Source organism: Sciurus carolinensis, chromosome 14 (genome assembly GCF_902686445.1).
Source record: "Sciurus carolinensis chromosome 14, mSciCar1.2, whole genome shotgun sequence".
Taxonomy (NCBI): domain Eukaryota; kingdom Metazoa; phylum Chordata; class Mammalia; order Rodentia; family Sciuridae; genus Sciurus; species Sciurus carolinensis.
In genome coordinates this window covers 22,416,319-22,428,204 of record NC_062226.1, presented here as the reverse complement: position 1 = coordinate 22,428,204, position 11,886 = coordinate 22,416,319, and the positions used below count along the sequence as shown (strand labels likewise).

The 11,886-nt window shown below is 38.5% G+C and overlaps 1 protein-coding gene across 1 annotated transcript; it reads left to right on the top strand.

Moving 5' to 3' along the window:
- The first annotated feature begins 9,868 nt into the window (after window positions 1–9,868).
- On the top strand, window positions 9,869–10,894 carry LOC124964797 (olfactory receptor 2K2). Its single transcript, XM_047525468.1, has one exon. It carries the CDS (start codon window positions 9,944–9,946, stop codon window positions 10,892–10,894), a length of 951 nt encoding a protein of 316 aa, XP_047381424.1. The 5' UTR covers window positions 9,869–9,943.
- Window positions 10,895–11,886: the final 992 nt, after the last annotated feature.

Genomic DNA, 11,886 nt, shown 5'->3' with positions numbered 1-11,886 from the left:
TTTCTTCTGTCCCTGTCGTTCCCTCTTCTATTTGAAAGAATGGACTCTGGGGTTTTTAAAGTCTGTTACCTGTTCAATGACAGAACTTTCTGAGGACATTCCAAGGCAGTATACAGTCCTGTGGTCTACTTGGAAATCCGTATAGATGACATTTCAAAGGAGATACCCAGTTGGTTTTGACTGGATATTCATATAAACTTTTTAAAGAGATAAGTGATAGAGCTAACCCTTATCTGTAAGTTTTGAATTTATATTGTTTCATCCCATGTACAAAAATGGTTTTTTTTCCTACAAATAGTTTTTTGTTTTGTTTGTGTTGGGGGTATAAAGGAAAGCAGAATGTTTTATGAGTTTTGCTTCAGTGACTTTAGGACAAATTAAAAGTCCTAAACTCTGGAAAAAAGAAAAGAAAATTATTAAGGTTTAAAATGTCAAACAATTGTGAAAATACAATTTTGGGATATTGTCATTGGGCATAGTATTTACTCAAATAACGCAAGCAGTCCAGGTTAAGAGAGGACTGAGCCTGGTACCACAGTAGTCCATAATTGGGACATTGGACCAGCAGCCACGGATAACATCAACGATTTGGACTTAGAAGATGGTTTAGCTAGAAGGTTGAACTTCACAAAAGGGGAATTTTCCCCATGGAGCTGGAAGGGAAGTGGGTTGTAAATGCAGTGGGATCAGGGAGGAGGTTGATCTTTCTAGAACCTGAGACCTGGGTGAATGAGAAGCCTCCCCTTGAGACGGGGAAGAGGCCGGGCCTCAAGTGAGAGCGCCAATTCAGTTAAGGGGGAAGAATCATTCGGAAGAGAGATTAAAGATGGCACAGTTTGTTTTGTATGGAATGAATGTTCCAAAGGGCACACAGGAAAGGTTTGGAAAGGGAGAGTCGTGTGCATTGTAGTCAAGGAAGAGGACTAGACCACAATATCAGAATGCAAGCATGGGAATAATTAGGTGGCAAGAAGGACTTACATTTTGCAGAGTAGCCAGGTTGGAAAGTATGGAAAGCCTGGAAGGAAGAGAACTCTGCTATCAGTGTTTCTGGACAGGCTGATGATAAGCAGCGTGCGGAGGTCAGCATGTTTGTCTCCCACTCCTTCCTCCAGATGTCACCTGCAGCAAAAGATCATGATGAGCCTGGGACAGCATGCCCACTAGAGCCCACAGTAGCCACACAGAACTCTCTTGTTTTCATGTCCTAATCCCAAGGTTATTCCTCAGTCTCAGAATAGGGAGCCAGTTCTGGCTCAGTCTTGGCATTTTTCCTCACTCCTGCCAATCATGTTTTTCGTCTTTCAAGAGGAAGCCTTTTGAGAGGCTGTGTTGATCCCTAATCTTCTCCCATAGTGATAAAGCAAACAGCAGCTGGGATCTGGCTCAAGCTTCACCCAGCAGCCTGAGTTCTCACCAGGCCAAGAGTTCTCTGCGCCAGAGTTTTCTGCTTCATGTACGAATTAATGTTCATTCACAGAGTTCATTCAGAGTTGAGATGTCTCACACGGTCCACCTCGTTTTGCTGCAAGGATTCTCATGCCGCACTCTGTACAGACTAAAACTTCATAAGACATTCTATTGAAACAGCACAATTTCAAAGAAGACAATGTTCTGCACTGTTACATTCTGCCCTAAAGTGAAAATTCAAAGTGTCGTAAACACCGTACTCTTATCATTAAAAGAAAAATCGAGAATGTTTATCACACAGAAAAATATATTTGTCACATCACCCAAAGGTTGGCACAGATGCTGAGAAATTAGAACCCTCATATGCTACTAGTAGGCATGTCGAGCAATACAGCCAATTTGGAAGATATTTTGATCATTTCTCAATGCAATCTAAACACAGAGTTATCAAATAGCAATTCTACCCCCAGGTATAGGCTCAGGAGAAACGGGTACACGAAGGTTCACAGCAACATTATTCATAATAAACACAAAAATTAGAAACAATCCAAATGTTCATCAGCTGACAATTAGATAAATAAAATATGATATATCCATATAGTGGAATACTTATTTGACAATAAAAAGTAACGAAATACTGATACCTGCTACAACACACATGAACCTTGAAAACATTTAAGCTAAGGAAGAGACCAAACACAAAACTAACTTTTTAGTTATCTCAAAAGTCCAGACTAGAAAAATCTATAGGTAAAATTCCAGAATCATATATATTGTACACTTCAAGTGGGTAAAAGTCATGATATATTCATTATATCTCAAAAATATGTTTTCAGAGCTGAAAATATAGCTCAGTAGTAGAACACTTGCTTTGCGTGCATGAGGTCCTGGGTCGAAAACCCAGTACTGCGTAAAAAGAGGAAATGTGTGTGTGTGTGTGTGTGTGTGTGTGTGTTAAAGTATCAAAAGTGAATTCTATAAACTTTATATCATATGTCTATTATCAGGTCAGTGCCCAACAAATATTTACTGAATGAAAAAATAAAAGAATAAGTGTTGATTTTATTTCCTGCTACTTTGCTGAATTCATTTATGAGTTCTAGAAGTTTTCTGGAGGAATTTTTTGGCTCCTCTAAATACAGAATCATGTTGTTGGCAACTAGTGATAGTTTGAGTACTTCTTTTCCTATTCCCTTTCCTATTCCCTTTCCTATTCCTATTTCCTATTCCTATTCCCTATTCTATCTAATTGCTCTGGCAGAGTTTCAAGGACAATATTGAATAGAAGTGGTAAAAGAGGGCATCCCTATCTTGTTCCAGTTTTGAGAGGGAATGCTTTCAGTTTTTCTCCATTGAGAATGATGTTGGCCGTGGGCTTAGCATAGATAGCCTTCACAATGTTGAGGTATGTTCCCATTATCCCTATTTTTCCTAGTGTTTTCAACTTGAAGAGGTGCTGTATTTTATCTAATGCTTTTTCTGCATCTACGGAAATGATACGATTCTTAACTCTGAGTCTATTGATGTGGTGAATTACATTTATTGATTTCTGTATGTTGAACCAACCTTGCATCCCTGGGATGAACCCCACTTGATCATGGTGCACTATCTTTTCAACATGTTTTTGTATGCAATTTGCCAGAATCTTGTTAAGAATTTTTGCATCTATGTTCATCAGGGATATTGGTCTGAAGTTTTCTTTCCTTGATGTGTCTTTGTCTGGTTTTGGTATCATGGTGATACTAGATTCAAAGAATGAGTTTAAAAGGGTTCCCACCCTTTCTATTTCATAGACTACTTTGGGAAGTAATGGAATGAGTTCTTCTTTGAAGGTCTTGTAGAATTTGGCTGAGAATTCATCTGGTCCCGGGCTTTTCTTTGTGGTAGGCTTTTGATGGCATTATCTATTTCATTGCTTGAAATTGATCTGTTTAAATTGTGTATGTCCTCCTGATTCAGTTTGACTAGATCATATGTCTCTAGAAATTGATGAATGTCTTCAAGATTTTCTCTTTTATTAGAGTATAATTTTTCAAAATAGTTTCTAATTATCTTCTGTATTTCAATAGTGTCTGTCCTGATATTTCCTTTTTCAGCATGAATTTTAGTAATTTGGGCTTCTCTCTCCTTCTCTTTGTTAATGTGGCTAGGGCTTATCAATTTTACGTATTTTTTCAAAGAAGCAACTTTTTGTTTTGTCAGCTTTTTCAATTGTTTCTTTTGTTTCAATTTCATTGATTTTAGCTCTGATTTTAATTATTTCCTGTCTTCTACTCCTTTTGGTGTTGATCGGTTCTTCTTTTTCTAGGGCTTTAAAATGTAATGTTAAACCATTTATTTGTTGACTTTTTATTCTTTTAATGAATGGACTCAATGCAATAAACTTTCTCTTAGTACTTTCATAGTGTCCCAGATTTTTATATGTTGTAAAGTGCTCTCATTTACCTCTAAGAATTTTTTATCTCCTCCCTGATAACTTCTGCTATCCATGCATCATTCAATAGTGTATTATTTAGTCTCCAGGTGTTAGATTATCTTCTTTTTTTAAATTTTATCATTGATTTCTAATTTCATTCCATTATGAACTGATAGAATACAAGGTAGTATCTCCATTTTTTGTACTTTCTAAGAGTTTCTTTGTGGCATAACATATGGTCTATTTTAGAGAAGAATTCATGTGCTGCTGATAAGAAAGTGTATTTGCTCATTGATGGATGGAATATTCTATATATATATCTGTTAAGTCTAAGTTATCAATTATGTTATTGATTTCTACATTTTCTTTGTTCAGTTTTTGTTTGGAAGATGTAACTAGGGTGAGAGAGGTGTGTTAAAGTCACCTAGTATTATTGTGTTATGGTCCATTTGATTCCTGAAATTGAGAAGGGTTTGTTTGATGTACATAGATGCTCCATTTTGGGGGACATAAATATTTACAATTGTTATGTCTTGCTGATTTATGTTTCCCTTAAGCAGTATGAAATGTCCTTCCTCATCTCTTCTGACTAACTTTGGCTTGAAGTCCACTTTATCTGATATGAGGATGGACACCCCTGCTTTTTTACTGGGTCCATGTGCATGGTATGTTTTTTCCCATCCTTTCATCTTCAGTCTGTGAATGTCTTTTCCTATGAGATGAGTCTCTTGAGGGCAGCATATTGTTGATCTTTCTTTTAAATCCAATCTGCCTGTCTGTGTCTTTTGATTGATGAATTCAGGACATTAACAATTGGGGTTATTATTGAAATATGATTTGTATTCCTGATCATTTTGGCTTAGTTTTGGTTTTTAACTTGACTTGATTTCTCCTTTGATTGGCTTTTCCTTTAGTTCCTCCATTTGCTGACTTTCATTGTTGGTTTTCATTTCCTCCTCATGGAATATTTTGCTGAGAATTGTCTGTAGTGCAGGCTTTCTATTTATAATTTTTTTTAACTTTTGTTTATCATGGAAGGATTTTACTTTGTTATCAAATCCGAAGGTGAGTTTTGCTGGGTGTAAAATTCTTGGTTGGTATTCATGTTCTTTCAGAGCTTGAAATATGCTGTTCTGGGCCCTCCTAGCTTTTAGAGTCTGGGCTGAGAAATCTGCTGATATCCATATTGGTTTTCCACTATACATAATTTGCTTTTTTTCTCTCATGGCCTTTAAACTTCTATCCTTATTTTGTATTCTGGCCTCAGTGTGAACCTGATGTAATTTTGTACATTTGGTGTCCTCTTATATTTGATTTTCTGTTTCATTCTTCAGGTTTGGGAAATTTTCTGATATTATTTCATTGAATAGATTGTATCCATATCTATAGATTCATTCCTTTGATTTGTATCTGTGCCTTCTGCTATCTTCATTATTCTTAAATTTGGACTTTTCATGTTATCCCACAATTCTTGGAGGTCCTGTTCATGATTTCTTACCATCTTTTCAGTGTGGACAACTTTATTTTCAAGATTAAATATTTTGTCTTTATTGTCTGAGATTCTGTCGTCTAAGTGATCTTGTCTATTGGGGATGATTTCTATTTTAATTTGGTTTATCATTTCCTTCATTTCAAGGATTTCTGTTTGACTTTTTTTTTTTTAGAATCTCTCTTTATTGAAGGAATCTTTTGCTTCCTGCATATGCTCTTTTAATTTTTTATTGAAGCCATATTTAGTTACCTGCAGTTGCTCTCTTATGTCATCCTTTATTTCACAGATCATTTTAATTATGTACATTCTGAACTCCTTCTCTGACATTTCTTCTACTGTGCTCTCGATGGATTCTATTAATATAGTATCTTGGTTTGTTTGGTGTATTTTCTTCCCTTGTATTTTTAATGTTGTTCAGGTGTCTCGCCTCTAGTAGTGTGGATACGAGGTATTACAGTTTCCCCTTCATAAGTTAATAGTGTCCCTGCAGGTTTCCAATACCTAGCCTCTAAGGTGGAGATTAATATTAACAGCACCCAATGCAAATAATATGCAGCCTTTAACTGAATAGCTCCTCTTAGGACGTAAACAGTTTTATCGCAATAAACAGAGATGATGCGTTTGATTATTATCTACAACATAAACAGTAGGTCTGCAGTAAGGTCTACAGTTTCTAAAGGTGGACAAAGAAAGAATGAGGGAGGGGTGTAGGATGTGATGTTCATGAAGTAGGAGGTGAAAATATAGAGATATTAGATCACACGAAGAGAGAAAGAGAAATCAAAAGAAGTTGGTTGTTATCCAGAGTGAAGAGAGGACAATACTCTAAGGAAACATAAATCAGAGGAAAATAGAATGAGCAAAAAAAAGAAAAGAAAAATTAAAAACATGTCAAAAAAAATAAAAGAATTTAAAACAAAACTGTAACATACTATTTAAACCTCCCTGTCCTCAGTAGCCTGATGCATGAAAAGTACTCAATTACAAAAATGTTTGGGATGTGAGAGTGGGAAAGGAAAACAGGAAAAAGAAAATATAAGGGGAAAAAGAGTCTTGAAGTAAAATCAAAAAATGGTTTCTGTTGGAGTTCAATATCGTCTCTGCTTCCCTTCTCATCTGATACGTGGGGTTGTCTGAGGGTTGCTGATAACTCCACCCTCAGGATGGTGAAAGTTACTAAGGTGGGAGGATTAGACTTGGAAGCAGGCTATAGCAATTGCCAGTCCCACTGGAAGACTGCACCCCAGGACTCTCAGAAGAATATTGGGCAGACCAGGACCAGGTTTTGAGAGCTGTGGGCCAGCCACATAGCTGCAAGCACTGGGCTGAGTTGGTTGCTGGGGTGGTTGGTAGACTGGGGAATGAGGAACTGGAGGGCCCTCTTGGTTGCCAAACCAACAGGAACAAGTGATACCTGAATACCATTTTGGGACCAGAGTTGTGGACCAGGCTGATGTTGGGTTCCAGCAAGTGCTGCCTGAGTTGTCTCTGGGATCCCAGTGGGTGCCAGGCTGGTTGACTGGACCAGCTGGGATCAAGATGCCCTCACACTCTCTTCCAACTGACCAACCATTTACAAGGCTCTCTCCTGCCTCTGCAGCAAGATGGTGGCTATTAGCACACTAACAAGGATACCTCAGATGTAACCAAGCCTGCAGGGACGTTGGTGATGTTCTTTCAGGTCTTGGCTCTCATCCCTTGATGGAAGTAATCACATTCCTAGTTGGTGGTGGTGGCAGCAGCTAACCTGTAGGTACTTTGATACCGGGCTTCTAGTCTCTGTCCAGTGTCCCAAGATGCAAGCTGCCCTAACTAAAGATGGCGGTGGTGGTAGCGAAGGTAACACAAGATGGTGGTGGAAGTGTCCCAAGATGGAAGCTACCACTTTCAGAGATGTAGCAGCAAAGGTGGGCTGTGTACTGGTGTTGGCAGCTTGTTTGAAGATGCAGAGCTGTGGCAGGTGGTACTGCGGCAGGTGACTGTCTTCAGGCCCTGTCCTGTGTCCCAAGGTGGAGGCTACCACATGGAGGGGGATATGGAGGCAACTGCTGTGTCCCAAGATGGAGGCTCCATATGTTGGTGGATGCAGAGCCTGTTATCCTATTCTTCATTTTTTACTTTGAATGATGACGGTATCTACAATTTTTTACCTAATCTTTTTTTCTTACTTAGTCTATTGCTGTAAGAACCTTTAATTGTGATTATTTTCTGATTAAGATCATTCTATATCTTTTGGTATCCTGTGGTTAAGAGCTTTCCATTCTTATTCATTTTTTTATATCATAATGAACTTGTGAATTGTAATTTTATTTTATAAATTATAAGCCAATGCTATTATTTTCCTTTTGATGCTCAAAATAATCTTCCCCAGATTTGGCAGTGGAAGTCATCAAGGGGGCATCTCTGACCTTTCTATGTATTCCTATCAGTCTTTGCACACCTCTTGCATTCTGCTAGGATAAAAGGCTCTAAGTTAATCTTGTCCTGCTCCAGTTCTGGTATCAGCTAGTTTTCCAAGCATATGTAATTCCTCCTAGTTGGGAATATTATTGAGAAACTGAGATCCGCGTTCTAAGTGTACCCATGCCTCTGAGGTTTCTTTGCCTTGTGGTCCTCTTAATATCTGTATATTGAAAAAAGTTTTGATCACTTGTTAAAACATTCAGTGATTTATTTGCAGCTTAAAAGAATAAAACATTCTTAATTTCTGAAAACTAAGAAGTAATTTCATTAACTGGAAAATTTAGAATTGCAGGGACATTTTCCCCTGTATTTTTGTTAAGTATTCTATATTATAATCTTTAAAAAATCTTGATATAGCTAGGGACTGATGGAGGAAGGAGGAATGGAAAACCTCCTTTTTAGGAGGTTCTTGCATGTATTTAGGCAGAGCTGTGGTTCACTTTCTATCTGACTCTGTAAAAGTTTTACGTAATTGGATCTATGGGACATTATCCCTGAAGGATCTGAAGTTCTAAACCTCTGCATATGACAGCTGCTGTACTTTAAATTGTTCAGGGAAAACATGTATTCCCTCAAAACAACAAAAGATTTAAATTTACTTAGTATTTCAGTTGCTATCCTTTGATATTTTTAGTTATGGTGGTGGTTGATAATTTCAAAAGAAATGAATTGCATTGTTATTTTACACAGTAACATTCTTAACATGGACGTATTCATTCTTCCTTGCACACAGGTAACGTTATGAAGTATATCATAAAGCAACATTTTATCTGGAGTAGTAAAATGAGATGGTCACAACATTAGCATTTATGCCGGTTTTTAAACATGGAGAACTGGGAGAAGAATGACTGCATTGACTAAAATAGAGACATAAGGAAAGAATGGCACTGATAGTAAAGTGAAGACTGAAAGATTGTGACATGAACCATATGATTGAGGGACTCGTCTATGAAAGAGCAAAAAGAGGACGGCAGTGTGCGTGGCCAGCGTGACCATGGAGGGAGTTTGTAAGAATGTGTATTTGAAAATAGAATGGAGAGAATCAGCAGAGAAGGAAAATGTTTGAAGGTGATAAAGAGCAATATATGTGCAAAAGCAAGGTAAGTTTCTAATAAATTTTTGTCCACAATATGACATGTGAAAACACCCAAAAGTGTCTTATCTAACTAAAGCATCTTGGGCTGGGGGTATAGCTCAGTGCTAGAGTGCTTGCCTAGCACCTGTGAGCCACTGGATTTGATCCTCAGAACCACATTAAATAAGTAAATAAAGGTAATGTGTCCATCTACAACTTTAAAAATTTAAAAATGAAAAAAGATAAACTATAGGAACTTAATCATACTTTTAAAGAAACAGTAATTTTCTAAAGGAGTTTGTTTTCTTCATTTGCTGGATATTCATGGGTCTTGGTGTATAATAAGAATATTACCTGGTTATAATTTCTAGAACTCCTTACATGCTCAAGAGGGTATGGGGCTTGATAATGAATGAATTTGTATATGGATATCAGTGTTAATGAGGGGGGCTATGTTGTGTGACTTATAAACTGTCTCTTAAATACAATCACAATGCTTCAAGCAACGTCATCCTTTCTGAAACAGTATACAGATATCCTAAGCTCCTAGCTGACAGAGTTCACTCAGACCCAGAACTTCATAGGTGTTGGTCTTAAATGCATGTTTTTGTTTCTTTCCACATTCCTCCATTTCTTCCAGGCAAGTCATTGTTGGTTTTTATTGTATGCTATGAGCTTTCTTTCCCTTACTTACCTGGCTCACTTTTCTTATTTGTGCTCAATAATTTATTCAATGCCCATTTTTATTTTTCCTCATTCAGTCACTTTCAAATTGAAAACCTACTGTGCTAAGGACAGGATTATGAGCTGAAATTAAAATATGAAACAGGTTTATGCTTGTTTTCAGATTCACTGTTCTCTAAGTGTTATTGTGTAAGACTCATCTTTTATGTAGATCAAATCGGCTTCCCCTTAGATCAACAGGTACACTGTTTTGTGACTTCTTGCATACATTATGTTTGAAATAGTGAAAAAAAATTTGAGAATGATTTCCTAACTAAAAAAAATTTCATTTTATTAGTTTCTTTATGTTCTCAGATGAAAGGAAGAGAATTATTCTAGAATATCTACAGGTGAGAGAAAGGAAATGCATGGAGAAAATTTCACCCACTGGAGCTTTTTCTTCCTGGAGGGATTTTCCCGGTACCCAAGGTTAGAGATTGTTCTCTTCGTCTTCAGCCTTGTGATGTATGTGATCACCCTCCTGGGTAACAGCTCTCTTATTTCAATCACTCTCCTGGATTCACGCCTTCAAACCCCTATGTACGTGTTCCTTGGAAACCTCTCTTTCATGGACATTTGTTACACATCCGCGTCTATCCCTACGTTGCTGGTGAACCTGCTGTCATCCCGAAAAACCATTATCTTTGCAGGGTGTGCTGTGCAGATGTATCTGGCCCTCGCCATGGGCTCCACAGAGTGTGTGCTTCTGGCCGTGATGGCGTATGACCGGTATGTGGCCATCTGCAACCCGCTGAGATACTCCATCATCATGAACAGGCAGGTCTGCGTGCAGATGGCCACCGTCTCCTGGGTGACAGGCTGTCTGACCGCCCTGCTGGAAACCACCTTCGCCCTGCAGACACCCCTCTGTGGGAATCTCATTGACCACTTCACGTGCGAAATCCTGGCAGTGCTGAAGTTGGCTTGCACAAGTTCACTGCTTGTGGACGTGATCATGCTGGTGGTGAGCATCCTCCTCCTGCCCATCCCGATGCTCTTGATTTGCATCTCCTATGTCTTCATTCTCTCTACTATCCTGAGAATCAGCTCAGCAGAGGGGAGGCACAAAGCCTTTTCCACTTGTGGCGCACATTTGACTGTGGTCATCTTATACTATGGGGCTGCCCTCTCCATGTACCTGAAACCCTCTTCATCGAACTCACAAGAAATAGACAAAATCATCTCACTGCTTTATGGAGTGCTCACCCCTATGTTAAACCCCATCATTTACAGCTTAAGAAACAAGGAAGTCAAGGACGCTATGAAAAAACTGCTGGGCAGAATCCTGTTGCCTCCAACACACGAATCTCTCTGACCAGTTGCCTGTTTCACCAAGGATGCGCCCCGGCAGAACTCACCGGGGAAACTCTAGCCACATACAGCCCCTTAGAGCTTGTCCTTGAGCCTTAGCTTTATGGTTTCATGTGAGCATGTGTGCACAAAGGAATTGCTGATGGGCGAGAGGAGGTTCCTATCTACATTTCTGAATATTTCCTATCCTTGGCGTTTCATGGTTGTGAGAAGTGTGAGTTATCAATGTTTGCACTCGAAAGAAACTTGGATAAATGTAGAGCCAGTGCATGTTAGTGCCTGAGGAAACTTGCATATCTTGTTTGGTTAAATCCTTACAAAAGAATGAATATCAAATAAAAATTGGCATTGATTATGGAAATGAGAAAACAAAATCAAAGATAAATTCAAAGGCATAGCATCACACAACTGCAGAACCGACATGAGCATATCCTGGTGACTTCTTGGCCGGCGCTACATGGTAGAGGCTCCCTAACTACACTTGCCATCTGAAACTTCTGCTTAAAACTACCTTTTCCTATCCAAGGCTCAATGATGCCTGCTTGATTTGCCTGCTGCTCATGTTTCTCTTTTCTTCTTGGTAAGGGGGTTGAACCCAAGAGTACTCAACCACTTGTTTGCATTTTATTTAGTGACAGAGTCTCAGTTACTAGGGCCTCAGTACATTGCTGAGACTGATGTTGAACTCCAGATCCTCCTGCCTCAGTCTCCCAAGCCGCTGGGATTATAGGCATGCCCCACCATGCCCCGCTGATGTTTGCCTTTTTCTAAGCACATGGATACTTGTGCAAATTGTATCTGTCTCTACAACACTATTCTCATATATGAATTAGGTCTTTTTCATTCATATTTGTATTTTTTTCTTCATAGAATAATTGACTTCACAAGGACAAGGATTCCTGGTATTTTGTATCTTTTGTACTTATAGCAATCATTCAGGAAATTAATACATTCATCAGCTTTAAGAAATCACTTTATTGGAGAAGCAAGTACCAC

Excerpts from the sequence above, each read along its gene's own strand:
- LOC124964797 (XM_047525468.1), top strand. The coding sequence starts at position 9,944 with ATGCATGGAGAAAATTTCACCCACTGGAGCTTTTTCTTCCTGGAGGGA.